This window comes from Dipodomys merriami, unplaced genomic scaffold (assembly GCF_024711535.1).
Source record: "Dipodomys merriami isolate MVZ:Mamm:240054 unplaced genomic scaffold, mDipMer1.0.p SCAF_316, whole genome shotgun sequence".
NCBI classification, from domain to species: Eukaryota; Metazoa; Chordata; class Mammalia; order Rodentia; family Heteromyidae; genus Dipodomys; species Dipodomys merriami.
In genome coordinates this window covers 589,828-612,805 of record NW_027204671.1, presented here as the reverse complement: position 1 = coordinate 612,805, position 22,978 = coordinate 589,828, and the positions used below count along the sequence as shown (strand labels likewise).

At 58.3% G+C, this 22,978-nt stretch overlaps 1 protein-coding gene across 2 annotated transcripts in view; it reads right to left on the bottom strand.

Annotated features, from left to right (window-relative positions):
- Positions 1-4,446, bottom strand: part of LOC138841331 (cadherin-4) — a 412,784-nt gene extending 408,338 nt beyond the window's left edge. For both annotated transcript variants that reach the window (XM_070042018.1, XM_070042019.1), the window contains exons 1-2: positions 4,325-4,446; positions 2,459-2,570 (exon numbers count right to left, since the gene is read on the bottom strand). In XM_070042018.1, the coding sequence (XP_069898119.1) occupies positions 2,459-2,570; positions 4,325-4,381 (169 nt within the window). In that variant the 5' untranslated portion in view covers positions 4,382-4,446. The remainder of the gene's footprint in view (positions 1-2,458; positions 2,571-4,324) is intronic.
- Positions 4,447-22,978: the final 18,532 nt, after the last annotated feature.

The window sequence follows — 22,978 nt, the reverse complement described above, 5'->3', positions numbered from 1 at the left end:
GGCAAAGAGGGCGGCCCACGAGCGGCTGCTAATACCTCATGCGCATTCACAGCAAACCCGGCTCTCGAAGCTCTGCTTGTCAAATTAAGGTTAAGCTCTCTCTGTTGGAATAACTCAATTATAAGCAGTCATTGCCTATTTAGCTGGATTCCAACTGGAAACACCGGGCTTATTTGTTTTCCACGTGGTCACCCTCTCCTGGTTGTCAGGTCTGCAAAGTTTTCCGCACATAGCGAGACTATGCGTGTCCTGACTTGAGTCCATCAGTTTCAGTTTTTGCTGTCACATGTGTAAAATTATTTCTAAGATACGAAAACAGCCCTTCGCTTTGGGCATTCTACACCTTAGGAGCGAGGAGGAGAAAATGTGCATGTGGGGTGCAATCTGGGAGGGGAGAAGCAACATGACCTGTGCCCACAGCCCACTGTAGAGGAGAGCCAGGGAATGACCCAGGATCACGGGTGCTGGGAGGTGGACATGGGCCAGGCCAAAGCTCTGCCCACTGTCCAGCTTCCTCTCCACACCTGCCAGTGGCAGGGCGCAGCCCAGTGGGGATACCCACCCACAACAGGGGAGGGATACCTGTTTGAAATCTCACCATACATGGGGAAAAGCGTGGAAATGTGGCCAGACATGGTGGCTCTTGCCAGCTACAAGGGAGGAAGAGGTGAAGAGAATTGCAGTGCAAGTTCAGCCAAAGCAAAAAGGTAGCAGCAAGATCCCAATCAAAAGTCGGAAGCGTGCCTGTCAACCCAACTACCTAGGAAGCATAGATAGGAAGATGGTAGTGTAGGTGCGGGGAGTGAGACCTATTAGAAAAATAATTAAAGCAAAAGAGACTTGGTGTATGGCTCAAAGGGCAGAACACTTGCCTAGCGAACGTAAAGCCTTGAGTTCAAACCCCAGTACTGCTAATAATAACTAAATACACATACACACACATACATAAATATTTGCCTCTTCTGTTGGGCAGTCCTTGTCATCACTAAGACCAGCATTTTTTCTGACGGTCTCTGAGACTCTGCGTGAAATTGACAGTGTCGGATCTTATCTTGTTTATCACCAGCTCCCAGGTGCTGTGGGGAGCTTCCAGGATGCACACACAAGACTAAACCACAGGGAGCTCCAAAAGACAGAGCAGCCACCTGTCAAACTCCAAACCGGCCCTTCACACAGGTGGCAGCGCATCCAAAAACACTCACATGGGCCTGCTCCAGGGGGGGCCTCCATTCCCCTCCCAGGCCACCTGCCTGGAGACTCTTGGTTTTCACGATCAGTGACATTCAATAGTATCATGACTCGGAAACTTTTCAAAAGGAAGCAATAAATAAGCAAATAAAAGAAATAAAAGTCAGCTTTGGTGCAAAGTAAGAATCCTGTCACAGGACTCACAAAATTAGGAACAAGCAAGAAAGTCATCACGCTGGGTCTAAAACAGTGAGTATCTAAAATCTCTGCCCAGTATGTACAAGCAAGAGCTTACATGTACCACACGTGCACACAGCAATTGATGTCACTCTCTCTCTCTCTCTCTCTCTCTCTCACACACACACACACTCTCTCTCACACACACACAACTGCTGTCAAATCTCAGGGGAAGAGTCTATATTTCTGGAACACAACACTGGCAGACGAGTGAACAGCCTGAGGACGCTGTAAGTGTGAATACCGAGACTTCACTCTGACACAGTCTGCAAAGTCCACTCCTCCATCACTTTGAAATCAGCTCCAAGCCTGCCACCTCTGGGAAATGGAGACTGAGAGAGAAAGCAGAGAACGCAGCTAGCTACCCAAGATGCTCTCAGGCCAGTTCTGAAGCACCAAGCTGGGGAACCAAGAATGGATTTAATTCTTCTCTTATGCAAATACAAAGTTTGTCTTGAAAGGGAAACAGTTCAATGTGCAGAATGATCTATTGTCATTCGAATTCTCCAACTGCTGCCAACTTGCCGTGGCAGGCGGTGTGGACCAGATCCCGGACTGCCACAGAGCTAATTGGTGGTTCCCGGCTGCATGTGTGTTTTCCTGTTGTCACCGGGGCAGTAATGAAAATGAATGCCACATTTTCGAACAGAACGTCTGTGGGCTTATTTACCGCCTTTCCAACAACATCGTCTGTTTTATCATGCATTTCAAAGCAGGGGTAATTTAAGAATCCAGAATTTCATACATAAAAACACTTCATAGGAAAGTCTCTCCCTGCATGCTATAGGGGTGATGTTACATCTGAATTCCCATTTGAGGCCTGGGCAGTGATTCACCACCCTCGAAAGAAACAGATTCTCAATCAGTCACCTGCATACAAAGCACCTTTTGGGTGGACAGACTTGTACCTGCTCGATCTCACAGATGTTGTCTTGCAGAAAGCAATGCTCCAAGACCAGACAGGCCTTGCCACCGGTCCGCCCCAGTGGAGGGGACGCCTCCCTCCGCCCCTCCATCCCTCAGTCTGTCCTACCTTTGAGTAGCTTCTCGCCTTCTAGAACGTTGGGCGAAATCAAAGCGGTGTAGTCTTCTTCTGAGAAGCCAGCCTTGCAAGTCTCTCTGGCCGTAAGATCTGCATCGTGGGCCTGGAAGCAGAAAGGAAATCGGTTAAACAAAAATAAGTTCCCAGAAATTTAATCCAACCCACATTCCTCACGGCTGCCGGCGGCGGAGAGAAGAGCTGATCCACCAGTCTCCACCCAGAGGTGGCCTCCGGAGTCTCAGGTCGGTCTCCGGGGACTAGCCAGGGAGGATCTGTCCCCAGCACGGGACGGAAGGCTCTGCCTGCTGCAGGGACCCACTCCTGCAGGGACCCTGGGCTGCTCCACGGGCACGTGGCAGAGCTCCAGGAGGAGAAATGTCCCCAAGGCGCGCTGCAGACTTGGGTGTGCACTCGGGGAAGGAGTGAGGCCGCAGGGCCGTTCCTCCCTGGGCGCCAGGGGCGGTGGAGCCGGCGGCTCCCCAGGCAGGCCACGGGGTGGGGGGGGGAGAGGATGGAGAGCGCAGGGAGGGGGTCTTCCCGGACCCGGGAGGGTGGGGCGCCTGCCCTCCCCCTGCTTCCCCCCACCGTGGACACTTGTTCAGCCTAAACCAGGGCAGGTTCTTCCCTGCGGCGGCTGCGCCCCAGCAAGAGTCCAGGGTGCGAGCTCGGCTGGGGAGGAAGGGCGAGGGGCGCGGCACAGCCCCTCCCGAGCTGGCGGGGCCGGGGGGTCAGGCTCGCCCCGCGCCAGCCCGCAGCCCGAGGAGCACGCGGCGCGCTGTGCCCCGCACCCCACCCCGGAGAGCGCGGGGAGCCCCGGCGCAGCCCACGCCCCGCAGCCGCGCCTTGGCGGGGCCGCCGGGGCGGAACGCGCCTCCCGGCCGGCCGCGGACTCCGCGGGCGCCGCCGCCCGGGCCGGGGCGGCCCCGGCCGGACGCCGAGCCCCCACGCGGCGCCCGTCCACCCCAGAAAGGGCTGCGCGCGCTCGGGTGTTTCCCGGGGACGCGCCGGGAGCGAGCCCAGCCCCGGTAGCACCTGCGGCCCGGGAGGCGACGCTCCGCGGGGAAAGTTTCCGTCCTTCCCGGGCGTGTGCTCCAGTGCCCCAGCGCCCCGGGCCCGGCTTCGCGGCGGCCTCCGGCCCCGGCACTCGGCTCCGAGGTTGCGACTTCGAGGCTGGGGGCGGCCGCGAGGCCGATCGGCCGCGGGCGGGCGGGCGTGGGTTCCCGCAGCCCCGGCGCCGCCGCGCACCGCCCCGGTCGGAGCGCAGAGCCGGGCGGAGCGGGGCCGCTCCGGCCGCGGGCTCCGCAGGGAGAAGGCGGCGCCCGGACCGCTCTCCGCGGGCGCCGTCAGCCCTGCGCCCGCCGCTTGCTCCGCGGCGCCGCGCCGGATCCGAGGTTCCGGCCGGGCCGGCCGAGTCCGGCGGCCAGGACGCCCCTCGTCCGCCGGATCGGGCAGCCGGGACCCGACTGGCTCGGCCCGGACCCCCGCGCCCGCTCGGCCTCCGAGCCCGGCTCCGCCCGGCTCCCTGAGCCCCGGCCCCGCCGCGCTCGAACTCCAGGGGCGCGCGGCTCCCGGCGGTGGGCAGCCGGGCTCCGCACAGCCCGGGGCTCGGGCCGGCCGGAGGAAGCCCGGCGGGTCCCGTCGCAGCGCCGCGCCCCGCCCGGCTCCGCACCGCGGCTCCCGCCGCCCCTCGGCTCCGCGCTCCACCGGCCGCGGGCGGCGTCGCGGAGCCCGGCTCGGGGCCGGAGCGCGCGCCCCGCACGCCCGGGGCCGGCCCGAGAGCCGGGGCAGCCCCGCCGGCCCCGGGGGCGACCGCGCCGCCGCGGGCTCGGGCCGGGCGGGCGGGCGGCGGCAACTTACCCGGAGCGCGCCGGGGAGCGCAAGCAGCAGGAGCAGCACGCCGGCGCCCGCGGTCATCTTCCCCGCCGCGCCGTCCCGGCGCCGCCCCTGCCCGGCGTCCGCGGCCGCTCGCGGCTCCGTCTCCGCCGGGCTCCGGTCTGCTTCGGTCGCCGGGCTCCGCCGGGCTCCGGTGTCCCCGCCCGCGCCCGCGCCGGCTCGAGCTCCGGCCCCGCTGCGCTCGCTGCCCGGCTCGGGAGCCGGGCCAAGTCCGGCCGGCGGCGCGCTCCCTCCCGGCCGGTGCGTCCGCCGGCCCCGCAGCCGCCCGCGCCTCTGCTCCGCGCGCCCGCCCGCAACTGCAGGTGAAGCCGCGCGGCGCCCCGCGAGGCCCCGCCCCGCCGGCCCGCCGCCCGGCCTGACGCGGGCCTTAAAGGGCCCGCGCCCCGCACGCCGAGCCCGCTCGCCCGCAGCCGGCCGCCTCGCGGCGCGGAGCCCCGGGCCTTCGGGCTCCGGGACAGGGGGAAGGAAGGGTCCCGGTCCCCACGCCTCGCACCCCGCCGAGCGCGCGTGGGGCTCCACTCCTCCCTCCTCCTTTCTTCTAAGGGCCCGAGCCCTCCTGGACGCCCCATGTCCACGAAGCTGGGGAGGGAAGGTTACTCCTGGACGGGGTTGGGGGGTGGAGGCTGGGACCAGCGCGGCTGGCCCCCGCCCTAGGGCGAGCTCGCTGGGAAAGGACCTCAGGACCGAGAGTGGAGGAATCCGCTTTCGCATCCCAACCCAGGAAGGAAGCCGAGGCCCAGGTAAGGAGTCCCCGCCATCCTGGTGCATTTGCTCTGCCTGGGTGATTTTTAACCCAGGGAGAGAGAGGGACAGCAGCACCTTGGAGGATCAGCCAGGTTTCGCTCAGACTTACAGGAAAGTGGGTTTGCTTGCTCCCATATTTTGGTTTTTCTTTGTCTTGGTTTGGAGGAACTCTGTCTAGAATACGTTTGTTCTGGCCTAAGAAACTCCGCACAGAGGAGAAAATAGAAGAGCCGTGACATGGTTGAACTCCAAGGTCAGACAGAGTGGACCTGGGCCAGAGAGCCCCTTCCTTCCTTCCCTTCCCAGACCCCACCCTGGGAGCAGTCTACTGGCTAGTGCCCCTCTGCCATCAGATTGTAGACAACCGGAGGGAGGCCCAGAGAGTTCTCCCAGGAAGGGTGTGAGGCTAGGTTAGGTTTCTGTAAATGGACTCGTGTATGGGACATCAAATCAGAACCCCTCCCCCATCCCTTGTCCATTCAGCACCTGCTGCACTTCCTTCCATGGACAATTGGCCAGGTTTATCATTATGGTCAGACCCAGAGCGCCGGTGCAGAAGTCAGGTTGGTGAACAAACCTGTCCAAAACCCACCGTGGAGAATTCCATTCCTCACCTGCTGCCCAGGCCTTGGAAGGACTCCCTGTGCCTCCCAACTTCTAGGTGCTTTCCCGCCGACGGGCCTCATGGCAGCTGCTGAACCCACCTGTCCTTGATGTGGTGTAGAGGTGCTCTTCAGTGGGGCTACACCTGTGTCTTAGAAGGCCCAAGCAACGGTGTAGAGTGTTTCTCAGAATAGGTGTGTGTCTGCTCTGATCTATTCTGTGAGGCTGCTGACTATGCTAAATTGGGGGAGAGCCTGGAGCAGGGGAGCAGGAGGGTCTTCAGGGCCCCCAAAAGTACCTACAGTCCACCTCCCTCATGCTTGCCATGGGATATCTGAGGGTCCTTCATTCTTCTTTTTTGTGGTATTGGGGATTATTAAACCCAGGAGTGTGGCACGCCATACACTCTACCACTTGAACCATAACCCACGCCCCTTGTATGTTGTGTTTAGGACAGGGTTTACATACTTTGGGCTAGCTGCAAACTTGCGCCCCTGCTGGCTCTGTTTCGGGAGTCGCTGGTATTACCCACGTGAACCATCCACCGGGCTCTACTGAAACACACTGTGGCTTCTAGGCAGGGCAGATCCCAAGGATCCCCTAAAAATGCAGGAACTCGTGTCAATGAGCCCACCACCGGCGGGGCAAATGTGTTCTCTCCCTCAGTATCTAGTCACTGGGGACCCTCTTACCCTCTTAACACTTCCATGTTTGCGGAAGCCTGCCCAGGCAGTGGACAGCACCTTGTGGGAAGCCGGCCTCCAGGAACAGGGCTGTGAAGTGTTGCAGTAACCCACACAAGTCCAGTAGAGAGCATTGGTTTGTCAGACTTCATTCTGATTGCAGCAGGGCGGACACTGAGAGCAGAGCAAATCCAGCTCGCGCACACACACAGAGCTGTGCTTCCCCAGGGCCGGGCTGGTCCATGGCTTAAAAGGTGGGTGTGTTGGGGGTCAGCAGAGCTTGTTAAACATGCTGCTCACCAGGCCCCTCTTTGTAGGGCAGGTCAGCTGGGCCGGCCCACGGTGCCTTGTGCATTGCCTGCACCGATGACCCTGACTGGGCTCAGGAAAATGCAGATTCTGCCCCACCCCACCTGAGACCCACACACAGGGAGCTTTGGGGAGCAGGACCTCAGACCAGGATATTTCATGACCTCTGCAGTTGGTGCTCCCCCTGCCTGGGAAGTCTGCCCTGCCTGGGAGCTTCCTGGGAATGTTGCTTCTAGGTCTAGTGCAGGGAGGGATGTGTGGGTGGCTCCAACCTGCCCCTGCCTAGCCACCACCCCCAGGGACTGTGGCTGAGAGCAGAGCTCCCTAGAGAGAAGGGTGCTTTTGTTCCTGAGATGAAGAAAGTGACTCTTTCCTCTCTACACCTGTGCACTGTTGACTGTAATTGGACGACAGATGTTAGCTGAGCTTGATGGCCTCTCCATCTCCACTTGTTGAGGTGCTTGGGGAAGGGGTTCATTTTTCTGTCAGGCTGGCACTTCGCTCTTCTCCATTGCTATTAATTTTCCTAACCCCCTCCCCTTTCCCTATGTATCATTATTTTTCCCACGCCTCCTCAATGTTAGACAAAATGCTGTTTTGTAAGGAAAGCAGGATGATGTTCGCAAAATGTGAGCGCATAAAATAAAGTCCGGTCTTTGGGGGAGATCGAGGCTGTTTGAGGGTAGGGATGAAAGAGAGCTGCCTGATGCTCCTCAGCTCCAGACACTTGCTGCACCACACAGATGAGAATCTTAAAAGAAGCAGCGAGAGACACAGGGGGAGAGAGAGCAAGGGAGCGGGGAGACGCGCACAAGTAGCTCTCTGTGTTCAGTTCCAGTGACACTCAGCAGTCCCCGTGAGGCCTGGAGGGACGGGAGGAGAGAAGGCTGTGATCATTATTGTTTGCATTTAGATATTCCAACATCATCTTCCTCCGCTTGTGTCCATTGATGCTGGCAGTGAGCCAGGCCTTGCTTTGGGACATTATGCAATGCTGACATCGGAAGGAGGCAGGGACTGCCTGGTCCTGAGGGAGAAAGCAGACTTGAACCTGTGGGTTGCTTGCCTAGGCCATGAGCTGCTGTGAGGCCTTGCTGAGATTCTGCAGGATGCAATGCACCTTGAACCTGGAGCCCCACTCCGAGGAAGGAAGTCCCACCTTCTTCCTTTCCTTCCCAGAGTCCTTTCCCGGTTCTGTTCTCTCTCCCAGCCTAGAGAGCAGGTGCCCTGCCAGGTCCCAGGCCTGTGCCTGACGGGTCCTTCCATCAGTTGTGGGGCTCTGTCCTCCTCTTGGCTGTGTACCCTCCTCTTTTCTGGCTGGTGCATTCCTCTCCCCTCGAGTGGAGTTGGTTGGTCCTTTTCCCTCCACTTCACGTCCTCCTCTCCCTTTGCGCTGTAGTGGAGGTCCTCTCTCTCTGCATCTGTCCTCTGGTCCCCCTGAGACCCTAGAGGGCCACACCTGGTGTGAGCGCCCAGTAGGTAGATGATGAGGCAGTGCCATTGGCTGCAGGTGTAACTGGCACATCTCACACGTTCCTGTTGTACAGAGGGGGAAACTGACGAGCCAGGATGACAGCCCAGCCCCACCCTCTTAGGCACCAACCTGGCCGGGAGAAGTTTTGGGTGGAGAGCATCCCCTCCTGCTCCTCTGGGGGAGACCAGGAGTGGGGTGGCAAGAATCAGCAGTCATTTGTGGGGAAAAGCTGCAGCTCGGAATGGGAGAAGCTACAACAAAGCAGCCAAATGGTCCAAGTCCCAAAGCCAGCCGCTCTGCCCAGAGAGGGCAAGGCCGGTGATGGGTGGAACGGCTTCTCAGGATGCCACGGTTGACTCGGCTTTGTGTTTCTTCTTGTTCTGTGTGGCTCCTTCCTGCTGGTAGGAAAGGGGAGACATGGTGGCAGGTCAGAGAGACACATGTCACAGAACAGCTTCCTGTGACCTTGTGTCTGGTCTGCTCCGCTCTGTCACTTGCTAGTTTATAGCTGCAGCTCCGCAGCAGGAGGGGGGAGGGCAGGCACGGAGCTGCTGGCACGCCCGGCAGATCACACACCTTGTCAGGGTCCCCTGGCTCCCAGGGTCCAGGGCCCCCGAACCTGCATGGAGCTGTGCCTGTCTTGGCTTGGATATCTAATAGCCTCACGTGGCAGGAACACCACGGTGGGATAGAGAATGGACGTTTCCGTGTGCATACCCTGTCTTTTTTGTAGTGGCTGATTCTTCCCTCAGCGCGCACCAAAAGTCTGTCCACTGTGTCCAATGGGCAAATTGAGCCCAGCCATCTCTCACTCAGATCCCTGCTGTCACCGCTGCCTACAGGCTACCAACCAGGCCCACAGGAGCCCCTGGGAGCCTGAATCTAAGATGGCCACATAACAGCCCCAGGGTGGAGCCGGCATATGACTCCCCGTGGCTCACAAAGTCCTGCACTGCTTGACCCCTGCCTGGTCCTTGGTCCCCCAGCCTCCCCTCCTTGCCCCTGCTCCTCCTACCAGCCCTCTGGAGCCTCAGGATTCAGGCTGGCACCAGACTCCCTGAACTGATTGCTGGTGACACTCTGCTCTGGGTCGCCTTGCTGACTGCAGTTCTTCACAAAAGCTTGTCAGAGAGGCTCTGAGACTCAAGTAAGGCTGCCAGGCCCATGGACAAGCCTTGAGAAGCAGGTTCGTGGTTTCTTAAATGTCCCCAGGGGGGCGCTCTCAGCATGGTGCCTATTCTGCCCCAGCCTCCCAGGACAGGGTCTGGGCAAGGGCCTGATGGGAGGGGGTGCCGGCAGAGGAGGTGGAGTGACAGACATGACTGCGAATGGGGAGGGGCTGCCCACGCAGTGCCCGTCAGACCCTAGCCCTGGGGAGGGGAGCGCTGAACGGGGCTGAGGGTGGGTCCGCTGTGCTCAGTGCCAGCACCCTGGGATGGGGCGGGGAGGGGGAGGCAGGATAAAAACAAATGTCCAAGGAGAAAAAAATCAAATTAAACAGTAAAGCAGATCATATCAAATGTAAAGGGAGGAAGAGAATAAATGGGAGATGCTGGAATATGAGCAGACAGAGTGGCCATAAAACACGAGAGAGCCCACGGAAATGGAGAGGAAATGGAAAATGGGTTTTACAAGTTAAAATGTCTGCCCAGAATTCTGAGATGCCCTGTAATGAGGCTCTTGGCTTCAGCCACACAGGACCCATCCTGGGGACACGGCTCACCCACAGAGGGAGGTCCTTTTGGGTTATATTTAACCCAGTTTGTTATTGGGTCTTGGGGGTTCACTGCTGTTCCCTCTCTGCTTACATAAACAGCAGCCAGGAGGCTGGACTTCTGGGGTGAAGGAGCGCCCAGTGTGGGCCACTGGTCATGGAGGCTGGACTTCTGGAATGAAGGAGCTCCCAGTGTGGGCCACTGGTCATGGAGGCTGGACTTCTGGGGTGAAGGAGCACCCAGTGTGGGCCACTGGTCATGGAGGCTGGACTTCTGGGGTGAAGGAGCTCCCAGTGTGGGCCACTGGTCATGGAGGCTGGACTTCTGGGGTGAAGGAGCACCCAGTGTGGGCCACTGGTCATGGAGGCTGGACTTCCGGGGTGAAGGAGCTCCCAGTGTGAGCCACTGGTCATGGAGGCGGGACTTCTGGAATGAAGGAGCGCCCAGTGTGGGCCACTGGTTATGGAGGCTGGACTTCTGGGGTGAAGGAGCACCCAGTGTGGGCCACTGGTCATGGAGGCGGGACTTCTGGAATGAAGGAGCGCCCAGTGTGGGCCACTGGTCATGGAGGTGGGACTTCTGGGGTGAAGGCGCTCCCAGTGTGGGCCACTGGTCATGGAGGCGGGACTTCCGGGGTGACAGGAACTCCCAGTGTGGGCCACTGGTCATGGAGGCGGGACTTCCGGGGTGACAGGAACTCCCAGTGTGGGCCACTGGTCATGGAGGTGGGACTTCTGGAATGAAGGAGCTCCCAGTGTGAGCCACTGGTCATGGAGGTGGGACTTCTGGAATGAAGGAGCTCCCAGTGTGAGCCACTGGTCATGGAGGCTGGACTTCCAGGGTTACAGGAGCTCCCAGTATGGGCCACTGGTCATGGAGGTGGGACTTCTGGAATGAAGGAGCTCCCAGTGTGAGCCACTGGTCATGGAGGCTGGACTTCTGGGGTGAAGGAGCTCCCAGTGTGGGCCACTGGTCATGGAGGCTGGACTTCCGGGGTGAAGGAGCTCCCAGTGTGAGCCACTGGTCATTGAGCCGTGGGAGGGGTGGGTGCTACTGCTCCTCAGCCCCCTGTCCCAGAAGGCGAGCCCCTGGATGGCCACCCGGGCCCTCTGTTTTCAGAACCTGTCACTGAAACTCCAATGGAGAGGGTTCCTTGTGGGCTGAGGGAAGGAGATTCCTGCTCTTGGGAAGCTGCTCCTTGGGCAGCAGAACCTCCCGGCCTATCTTACACTGTGACCGGGGGCCCCTCCCAGCCCTGTGGGTCAGCTGGGGGACGTCCGTGTCCACTCTGGACAGATCTGTCTCCTGAGTTTAACACCAAGGTGTGTGATCACTTCCAGAAGTTTCCATCATGAACTTCTTGCTGTGATTCATGTTCTGCATCTTTCCAGTAAGAGGGCAATAGTGGTCTGGATAGGTTAGGGTAAAGGTGGGATTCTGAGAGCATCCTGGGGAGGGGGTGACTGTGCATGCAGGGGCTGGGGGGGGGAGTGCTGTGCACTCATGACCCCGTCTTGGCAGATCCAGCTGTTGCCAAGCACAGGGAGCCATTTCTCACTGCTCGCCATCTCCACCATGCAGAGAGCACCCCCACCCCTCCAGTCTCCCCCTGGGACCTACTCCCTCAAAACTGAGGGTGCAAACCAGCCCATGATGGAGCAAAGATGGCTGCTCTTTTGCTTGATTTCTGGTTGGGCAGAAACATCCTGAGCCCTCAGCCTCTCGGGAGCCTCAGGCAAGAAATTGGTCAGAGCTCTGTCCTCTCGGCTTAAGGGCACTCCTCAGAAGATCAAATGTCAAGTGCACTGGGTAGAGAAGGCCGGGCTCTCTGCTCAAGATGGTTATTGCTGAAGACAAATGAGTGTTTGCTGAGAGCAGAGCCTTCCCCAGCAATGACTCGTCCAGGAAAGGGAAAATTCTCATAGCCACCACATCCAAGATGGAGCCAAGGCCTTGTCCTTGCCTAAGCAGGAACTACTGGGGAGGGGAGGGGAGGGTAATGCATGCTGTGGAATGCTCTCTCCAGGGGCACAGCGGTGCTCCCAGCAGAGCCAGCCCAGCCAGCACTCTGGCTGGAGGTCATTCTCCAGCAGAGGTGGGAAGGAGAGAGGTCATGCGCAGTACAGTCACCCCAAGCTCACCGTCGATCCATCTGCATTGACTGAGGCAGGAAGCAGAGGCTCCACCACTGGGATAGCGGATAATGAAGGAGGCCAGTGGCTTAGCCGACAATCACTAGGCCGAGGTAGGGGGGAAGAAATGCCTCAGCCCTCACCAGGTACAGATCCAGCAGAGGTCGGCCCATACAGAGGCGTATTGGGCAGCGGGTAGGGAGAAGACATGGAAGGAAACTGGCATTGTCATATCTAAGTGAAAGAAGACAATTAAAAAGGCTGCACACTGCATGGTTCCAAACCATGTGACATCCTGGAAAAGGAAAAAGCGTGATGAAGAGATCAGAGGTAGCCAGTGCTTGGGGTGTGGGGGGGTGGCAAATAGGGGGAGCCCAGGGGCCATGTGGAGCAGGGAGCTACTCTGTGTGGCAGTGAGATACATGGGAGCTACACTGTTTTAACACCGAGCTTCACAGGACACAAAGTAGGAGGTTGGGGATCAAGGTACCAGTCTGGGTTTTTGCCATATCAGTGCCAGGTGTCAACGGCAGGGAAGGCAGATGTGTGGATGTGGAGGTGGCTGGATACCGAGGATCCCCTGCTCAAGTTTTCTGTATATCTAAAAGTGCTCTGATCCGAGAGAAGCTGCTCCAGGAGTTGACAGTGCTCCTTCCTTCTTTCCTTGCTATGTGGAGGCCGATAGCCCCAGCAAGGGGTGAGGACCTTGGCGATCCCAACCATTTCCTGCTGAGTTTTCTTTGCTCACCTACCTTCCATCCAGGGCAGCCATTCCCTGTCCACTGCCCCTCTCCGTGGGGCATTTATCTGCACATGCTCTTGTCGGCGGGAGAGAAGCAAGATGGGGTCGCGTGGCAGCAGTGCCTTCTCTGAGCACAGAAGGAGGCAGGGGGAAGAGAGGATCTGAAGGAAAGCGGTGGTGTGGGGTGTGGAATCTTATGGTTTGGAGACTGGGAGGCTCTCGTGGAGCTGCTCTGTAGCTCGCTTGCAGATTCAGCTGCCTCCAATAAGGCTGGGCCTCCTCGGGCCCAGGGCACTGAGGACCTTCACCGTCTCTGTGGGTTCCTGGCACAGGCGTGCAGCCAGTAATGCGCCCGGCAGTGAGTGCTGTCTGGTGACAGGCAGGCAGGGCAGTGCCCGATTGTTCCAGACCTCCCAGGTTCCCCGGCCAGACCACACCTTGGGTCACAAACATGTCTTCACCCCAGGAACCTTCGGTCACACCAAGACTCTTCTCTGGCCGTGGTGGAATGAATCCAGACATCCACAGCAGAAAGAGAACTGGAAGAATTACAAAGGAATCCTTTTTCTTTTTTTTTTTGTGAGACAACTGGAAAGGAAACCAACACTTGCCTGGACAAACAGGATGCAGCAAAAGCAGCATCCAGAGGGAAGTTCATAGCACAAAAGACCTCCTGGGAAGAGCACACGGCAGCCATGCCACCATGGACTGCAGGGAACTAGAAAGAGGAGAGCCAAGTCCCTGGCTAGCAGAGGGAAGCACCATCCTGAACTGTCTATCAGGTCAAGTAACTCGAAAATCAAAGACATACATTGAAGTCAGAACGGCCAGATCCAGTGTACCTAGGTTTCTCTTGGCCTGGGGACTTTGACTCTTTGGTGCTTGTGAATAGCAGCTGAATTCTGGAGGGAACACTCTCCTTGGGCAGCTTCTGTTGAGAACACCCCAGCAGGAGGTCTGGGCTTACCCTGCTGTCTCAGTTCAAGGCCTAGAACTGAGCCTTGCTGGCTCAGTGTGGCCTCCCTGGGGGATCATTGTGCCCCAAGAGGCAGTGCTCTGAGGATCTGACCCGGCCCATGCGACCTGGTGACCTCAAATCTCATTGCTGACACTGAGACTCCTCAGAGAAGATGAGTAGCCTGTTACCAGGTCGGGGAGCAAACGCTGGGAAGGCAGAGGCCATGAACCCCAGGTACAACACCCTCCTGGTCGGGGCCCGGCCCCAGGACCTTCTCAGCCCAGGGCCTAGGAGGGGATCTACAGGATTGTCCTGCAAAGAGGACATCTTTGTGGCACTACAAGGTGTCCATTTCCCCCTTAGCCGTAGGTGAGGCCTAAGAAGGTGGGTCATGGGAGACTGCGGTAAGCTTGCAGCTGTGTTACTCCTTGTGACCCTTCCTAGAGTAAGAAGTGGCGCTCGCTCCCCCTCCCCTCTTCATCCCCTCCCCCATACTGCCTGCAGCCCCTGCTGCTGCCTGGGCAGGGCAGCCCCATCCTCAGTTCTCACCTTGTAACAGCGCCAAGCGGTTTCTGCTCAGGTCACTGCACTGAGCCTGGGGGCTCATCTAAATCAACGGGGAGTCATGCCCGCGGCCCTCACCCCCACGGGCACAGCTCCAGCAGAGCCGCCCGCCTGGCAAGGAAATTGAAAGCAAATGGAATTTCAGGGGTGACGGAGGCGGGGGCTGGGGTGTGGAGGTTGCCTTTGTAGCATAAATTCATATGCATTATAAAAAATATCGCCCGAATCTGAAGAACTTGGCGGGATTCCAGGCGACGTACAGACACTAGCTCTGTGTTTACCCAGCATGCTTCAGTAAACTTTCAATCTATTTACAGGTATGCATGACAAACTGCCTTGAATGTATGAGTTATTGGTTCTGCTATAAATGAAATTAATACCAGGCGGTGGAGGAACTGTAGTAATAACCGGCCACTGAAGCCAGCTACGTGTCGGCACCGAGATCAGCCCTCAAGGGTGGGAAGTTTCTGGGAACTGTGGAACTCAGCCAACTCACCCGACACCTCTCAGGTTATCCAAACAGGAAGAAAAGGTGGTGTTTTGTGCAGGCGATTAGTGAGGAGATAAATCCAGAGATAAAACCCAGGCCTGCACCAGAGAGCTTGTGAAGAGGCCCAGTCTTCCTGCCACCTTTAGCAGTCAGGAGAGGCGTGCCCTCCCACCACCTTTGTCTTCAAGGGTGAGCTGGAGCCACCAGGGCCCTGGCCAGCCCCCCAGGAGCCCAGAGAGGATGCTGGAACAGGTGGGCAGTACCCAGCTCTCACCTGAAATGACCCCAGCGCCCTCTTCAGGCTCCCAGCAGGCCGGAAGGAAGGGCACCCTGGAGTTGAACACAGGGACTGGGTAGCTTCAGGAGACTGGCGGCCCACAGGTCTGTCATCGTAATAATGGTAGGTGGTACCACACTGCTTGGCGCTGTTTGGTGTGCTCTTCTGTGTCCGGGTCATGCAGTAGTAGGTGCTGTTTCCTGTTGGGACTGTGGGGTCGTAGGAGCTTTTCTCTGCAGGGATGAGAGGCATGTGGCTGTTGCTTGGCTACCCAGCCGCGCTTGGTAACCAGTCATGTGGGTTTGTGGTGAATGTCAGTGGCAGAACCTTTGCCCGGCATGGGCAACGCCCTCGGTTCCATCCCCAGGAAAAAAGAAAAGCAAAAACAAGTCGTTTCTGAGCGTGGGGCCCGTTGCTGACATTCACAGAGAAGGCTCCTGACGCCCAGGTGGAGGTGAGTTTCTGACTCCCTCCGTGGGCGGCTGCTGGAGAGCTGCTGAGTGCTGCCGCGGGTGTGGGTGTGGGATTGTGGGGGGGAGGGGGGGACACCTGCTGCCCAGGAACGCCGTGTGAGGGCATGGACACAAGTCCGCACTCTCTGTAGATGCTTGCTCTCCATTCATCAGTGTGGGAATCCTGAGTAACTCTCCCCCGATCCACACCCAATAACGCGAAGCCTGTCTGTGATGGGTGGGCGTGTGAGTGACAGGTCTGCAAGCCCGGGGCTTCCTCCCATGCCCTGGGCTTCTCCCACTGCCCTGGGCAAGGCAGAGACCATCCCGGGGCAAGGCACAGCTCGATGCATCCCCCCCGGGCTCAGCGGGCATGTGGAAGGCCCATATTTATTTGTGGGAGGCTGGAGAACTCTGTAATTATTGAAATAATGCAAGGGTTTGAAAGTGATGTCAGGTGGCTGGCAGCTCAGCCTCCAAAGGCTGACTTTCTGTCAAACAATGGAGCTGTTACACCGTACCTGGCAGGCCCTTCGGCAGCTACCGGTGCTGCTTTCCACCCAGCCTCTTGGTGGGCATTACCCAGGGGGAGAGGCTCAGCCTCCCCTAGCATGCCGTCTCTGGGATGGGGCAGGGTGGGTGGAGCGGGATGGAGTAGGCGGGGTAGAACCGACTGCACCGTAAGCCTCTTCTCTCCTTAGAGATGCTGCCCTGTCACCGGGTACCCAGCCAGGTGAACCAGAGTCATGTCATCTGATTGGCTTGGGGCGAGATGCAGCGGCTTGGGGTGACATCTGGGAGTAGCTTGGATGGGCCTGTGGCCTGGTCTTGGCTGCTGCTCTGGTGCCCACATGACCTTCATGTTCAGGAGTGTCGCTCTCCGCAGAGGAGGCTCAGATGTGCTCTTCTCTGGGCATGCCTAGGTGGGACACGCTTTTGCCAGAAGCACTTTTGGGGGTGGGCTCTGGCAGGCCAGCCGAGCTCCCTGGACAGCTGTTGGAGGAAGGAGAGATGGGAGCCAGGGCTGGAATGGCGGACAGCCGACCCAGCAAACCGGACCTGGTCAGCTGGCTTCTTAGCAGCTATAAATTATAAGGCAGGCAGTTCTGAGACAGGTGAGTCGAAGGTCACAGTTCTTCCAGTCTGCGGAGAGGAGACGCCACAGATCCCAGGCAGAGGAAACAGTTCACGTGGAGAGTGGGTCTGGGGGCGAGCTCCAAAATTGGGGTATCTGAGATGGGAGCAGGGAGGAGAGCCAGTCTTTCCTGGTGCCACCTAACTGGACCCAACGTGGTCATGTGAGCTGGAGGGATGCGTTCCATAAAGCCAGTCTGTTCTCTGTTTAGAGAGCTCAGGGCCGAGGCTGCCCTGGGCATGGAGGAGCACCGGTGGGCATGGTGTGGCCACTTCTGGTACCTGCTGGACAAGGCCTGAGCTAAGGAGGAAGCAGACATGAGGCAGCGAGACCCGGGAGACCGCCCAGCCCCCCTGGCTTACAGCCAACAAAAGGGCTTCACCTCGGGGAGACATGCGCTCAGCCCTGGGGTTTCCACAAATACGTGATCAGAACCATCCAGGAATGAGAAAAATACATGTAACCTTTGTTCCACCCGTTCTCAGAGACAAACATTAGGTTGACCCACTGGGCCATTTTCAGGTCTAACACGGCCATTTTACGGGGTTCTCTTGAACACATCAGTGCGTGTACGTCTACAACCTTTAATTTGCTTTGATTCATCACTGCTGCCTGAAATTCCGGCATCAGCCCCAAACACACTGACAGTCTAGGCATGAAATGAAATGGTGACTTAAAAACCTGACCCCCCCCCACTAAATCTAGTCCAGCCAGGCCTGAACACAGGAGTGTTCAGCTGCGGCCTGGGACGCTAGGTGGCGCTGTCTGCAGCTCTGCCACCCCCACAGCTAGTGTTCAGAAGCTGTGGCTGCCTGTGGGGCCGAGCTTGAGGCTCAGGGCAGCTGACTAAAGGAAGAAAAGGAGGAACACACTCTCAAAGTTGAGGACATGTCGACGGATCGCCACAGAACACCAGGGAAGGGAATCCACTTGCAGAACGCAGTGAAGGTGGATGGAGATCGAGATGGCTCAGCAGGGATATAGGCCTAGACAGGGAACAGCTCACAGTTCAAGAATGTGAGCCCAGAAGTCTGGTTGTGCCCCCTTGTTCTTCTGCCTGTGGGAAGTCAGCACTGGGCCCGCATGCATCGCCCCAGACCGCAGAGGGCTCGGCACTGGGCCCGCATGCATCACCCCAGACCGCAGAGGGCTCGCACTGGGCCCGCATGCATCGCCCCAGACCGCAGAGGGCTCGCACTGGGCCCGCATGCATCGCCCCAGACCGCAGAGGGCTCGGCACTGGGCCTGCATGCATCGCCCCAGACCACAGAGGGCTGGGCACTGGGCCCGCATGCATCGCCCCAGACCGCAGAGGGCTGGGCACTGGGCCCGCATGCATCGCCCCAGACCGCAGAGGGCTCGCACTGGGCCCGCATGCATCGCCCCAGACCGCAGAGGGCTCGCACTGGGCCCGCATGCATCGCCCCAGACTGCAGAGGGCTCGGCACTGGGCCCGCATGCATCGCCACAGACCGCAGAGGGCTGGGCACTGGGCCCGCATGCATCGCCCCAGACTGCAGAGGGCTCGCACTGGGCCCGCATGCATCGCCCCAGACCGCAGAGGGCTCGCACTGGGCCCGCATACATTGCCCCAGACTGCAGAGGGTTCGGCACTGGGCCCGCATGCATCGCCCCAGACTGCAGAGGGCTCGGCACTGGGCCCGCATGCATCGCCACAGACCGCAGAGGGCTGGGCACTGGGCCCGCATGCATCGCCCCAGACTGCAGAGGGCTCGCACTGGGCCCGCATGCATCGCCCCAGACCGCAGAGGGCTCGCACTGGGCCCGCATACATTGCCCCAGACTGCAGAGGGTTCGGCACTGGGCCCGCATGCATCGCCCCAGACCACAGAGGGCTCGCACTGGGCCCGCATACATTGCCCCAGACTGCAGAGAGCTCGGCACTGGGCCCACATGCATCACCCCAGACCGCAGAGGGCTGAGCACTGAGCCCGCATGAATTGCAGCAGACCACAGAGGGCTCGCACTGGGCCCACATGCATCGCCCCAGACCGCAGAGGGCTGGGCACTGGGCCCACATGCATCGCCCCGGACCACAGAGGGCTCCCACCAGCGGGGTGGAGGTGGGGCTGCCGTCCCATTCCCACTGTCTTTGAAGTGAGTTCCTGTTCAGCAAGGTGTTGAGCAGTGGCCTGCAGGAACTCACCCAGGAGTGTCCGTCCAGCGCCAGCCCGGCGTCCAGTTTCTCCCTCCAGCTTGCTTAAGTGAATGGATGGGCAGACGTGTGACACTGCTGACCTGAGCCTGTCTGCTGCAGCCACCGGCCACACACACACACACGGTTTACATTCCTGCGGCCGTGACGAGCTCTCAGCATGTGTGTTGTACCCTCTCTGTCGCCGCCTAATGTTGAGCTCCACAGCGGGCCAGGGGCCGCTCCACGCCGCGTCTCTATGCCAGGCCTGGTGCCTCTCCACATGGCGTCTCCCTTACCTGCAGTGACCTTGTGCAGGCTCCAGGCCTCCGTTGTGTAGGAGCGAGAGCAGCTGTCTGTGACAATCTGTCTCTAGGACTGTATGGGCTTCTGATTGCTGCTGTAACAAGTTACCTCCAACAGCATAGGTCTAGAGGTCAGAAGAGTCTGATCCCAGCCCAGCTGGGATAAGATGTAGTTGGCATTAGGGCTGGTCCCACTGGAGGCTGGTCAGGGAGAAGCTACTTCCGTGCCTCTTTTAGATTCTGTGGACCCTGCTTTCTGGGGCTTGCAACCCCACCCTCCCTCATGCTGATCTCCCGTGTTGACATCTGTCATGTTCCTTTGGCAACAGGAAGTAACATATGCGTGGGGTTTAGCCCTTGTTTGTGTGTTTGGAGGGCAGGGCCCTGCCAGCCACAGGTGCCTGCCTCATGGCCTTTGTGTGTTCTCTGCCTAGCCTGGTGGCCTGCAGTTCCAACAGTCCTTTTCCATTGTCTACCTGTGTACCCCTTTCTGCTGGCTTTTTGAGGTGTTTGGGGTTTTTTTTTTTTGTCAGTATTGGGTCTTGAACTCTGGGCCTGGGCGCTGTCTCTGTGCTCTTCAGCTCAAGGCAAGCGCTCTACCACTTGAGCCTTAGCTCCACCTCTGGCTTTCTAGTGGTTTATTAGAGATAAGAGTCTCACAGACTTTCCTGCCCAGGCTGGCATTGAACCGAGATCCTCAGATCTCAGCCTCCTGCGTAGCTAGGATGACAGGCGTGAGCCACCACCATCTGGCTGGCTTTTTGAGGATTTTATCAACCTTTAGCTAAAAGAAAATAGTTGCCTCCATTTTTAAATACTCCCAAAACGCAGTTTGCATTTTTCATGTTCTGAATAGACAATTTCCTAAGCCCATCCACTCATTGAGAATCTGTTGTTCTTCCATTGTTTTGGCCGCCACCAGCCCGGCTGTAACTTCAAGTCCAGAGCTATAAGGCGAATGGGATTCCCATGGCCAGCTCCCAGAAAGAAAGACACCCAAGGGTGCTGGGCCCCTCTTTTTGTGTGACCCACATAATAGTGAAGTGTGGCAAGGCTGACGGGTTAGCAAAGCCGCTGTGAGCAGGAGTTTAGTCAGAATATTAACTCCCTTTAAGGCAATTTCTGCTTGATCTGCTTTAATTTGCTCTGTGTATGTGTGAGATAGATGTCGAGTGGAAACCAGGTGGATCCCAAGCGGAAGCCGCAGGGGTGGGGAGAGAGCTGTGAGATGGCCCCCATCCCAGCACCACGCCTGCCTGGGAAGCCACGGAGAGGGGCTGCCGGAAACGGCCATGTGGAGAGGTGGGGGCCGGGTGTCCAGGGGGCACCGGTCTGCACGTCCCACAGTGGGAAGCTGCGTGCAGGCACAGGCTCCTGGCACACCTGAAGATGCTGGGGGCTGGACCAAGCCAGGAGAGACTCAGCCGGGGGCCCTGGGTCCCTCCAGCCCCTGCATTGTATTCAGAACATAACCCCTGTCAGCCAGAGGCCTGCCATGCCCAGCCGGGGGCAGTGCCCAGCCGGGGGCAGTGCCCAGCCCAGTGACGCTGGCGGGCAGGGTCCAGGAGTGCAGCTCCTGAGAAGGATCCTGCAGAGAGACCCACAGAGAAAATACGAGATAGGGCTGCTCTCCGTGACACAGAGCTGTCACCCCAGCTACTTCTGGTTGGAACCACAGAGCCATGTTCCCTTTCCTGGCAGTGGCCCAGCCCTCCTCCTGACATGTGGGGAGCACGCATGGTTATCCCGTGTCCGTTAGCCGGTTTAGTGCACTGTCCGGGCCTCCCCTGAGCCACTGTGTCAGAGCTGCTGCCCCACGTGTCTCGGGCTTGCTCTGAGAGATCGCATTCCACCAGAACCCAATTCTGTATGATCAGTAAAGGGACTCCGCAAGGGCTGGGGGGTGTGGGGCTCAGGGGCTCTGCGGGGGCGCGTGGCCGCGGGGCGCGGGGGCAGTGTCTAGAGGGGCAGCGCGTGCGGAGCTCGGGCATCCCCAGCAGCGCATGGCGGAATGCAGAAGGGCCAGTCCCACCCCGGGCATCGGGGCAGAGACGCGGGGCTGTGTTTCCGGGGAAGCAGCAGCTCCTAAATCCCCTCATCAGATGTACACTTCAGAGGACAAAGACGCTGTGACTGGCAGGTAAATCCATAAATCTTGTTTTCCTCCTTTAAAAATGTCTTTCACCCTGGATTATGGCCTGGGCACATCTGGAGATATTTGTAACTGTGGAAATGAAGTTGAAAAATGCTCTTCTCCCAGGTCTTTATCAGGCGGGTGGCCCGGGCCCCGGGCGCCTCTGTCCCGAGTCCATGCCACATGCCGCAGGACAGAACCGCCCACGGTCTGTCCTCCACCAGACCTCTGTCTGTGCCTCGTGCCGTGAGCTCAAGAAAGCACAAGGGCACTTTTTTTTTTTTTTATTAGGTGCTACATTTTTAATGGATGGTGGTAATTAACACTATTAATTCTGCCTGTGCCACGAGAAGGTGCTAACAGTGGCCACCTCTGGGCCTGTGTCCCAGTAGAGGGGCAGCTGTGATGTAAACCGATAGGTACAGAAGTCAGAGACCGGTGTGTGACATCTAGATGTGAGGTCTTTCTTGTAAGTGACAAGGTGACGGATGAGTGACAGCGCTTCTCACAGAGCGGACTCTTCTGGCTCTCGATCCTGGAGGCTGAATGAACCCTCTGCAAGACTGACCGCATGACACACACTGCCGTGAACACCCACAAGTCCTCAAATCCGTGCCACCGATAATGGCACGTGTGGACATTTAGATTTCAACTAAGTAGAATTACCTGAGCTTACAGGTTCTATAGCAACACTAGCCAGTATGGTTGCTTATGGTTAGCATATTGGCTTCGGGGAGATAGGAAATATTTCCAACATTTTAGAAAGTTCTACCCGACAGAAATAATTCCCCCTTCTCTAGTCCCACCCTTTGATTTAGCATCACATAATGAAACAGGCCATTTTCAGTGCAAGGGGGGGGGGTTCTCCTGTGTAAGTGGGGTGGTGGCTTTTCCACCGTGGTACCCACGGCAGAAACACATGTAAGACCTGCCCCAGCCTCCTGACAGCTGGTGCCCGTGGACTGCTGCATGGCCAGCGGATGGCAGACTGCAAATTCAAGGCTGGGCGTTGATTTTGGAGCACCCTCCTGTCCATCAGAACCCAGTCATGGAATAAAATGGCCTCGGATGAGGCCAACAGCTATGTTGATGGGCGTTTGATGCAATAAATTTGTCCCAGTGAAGAAGATGCTGGTGGCTCACACCTATAATCCTAGCTACTCAGGAGGCTGAGTCTGAGGTTTGCAGTTTGAATGAGTCTGGGCTGGAAAGTCGTTGAGACTTCAGTAAACCACCAGAAAAGCTGGTGTCTTGAGCTGAGGCTCAAGTGATGAGGAGCAAAAGAGCTCAGGGAGAGTATCCAGGCCCTGAGTTCAAGCCCCAGGACTGGCACAAAAGTACAAAGAAAAGTGGGGGGAAAAACCAGTAACAGGGACTAGACAAGAAGCAAGCATTATGGTAGAACTTTCTCTGTTTTCTAGCACAAGAAATGTTCCCATGCCGGTCTTTCCTGTCCCTGGCTGGAGTGTGGGCATGGAGAGGGAGGGCAGCCTCCCATCTCTGTCTGGGAGCCTCGCTGGCTGCCGACCTGAGGAGCTGCATCCCCAGGCTGCTCAGGGGGCCGTGGGTCCCGTGAGTCCATCACTCTGGAGTCACCACCAGATCTCCTCAGCCTCTCTCCATGTGGACAGACATGGATGGACTCCCGCTCAGGTTGAGAGTCCCGTCACACTGTCCGGAGCACCATGCCGGGCACAGCCCTGCATTCTGGGTCTCCTCATGCTGGCAGGCATCCGAGATGCCCAG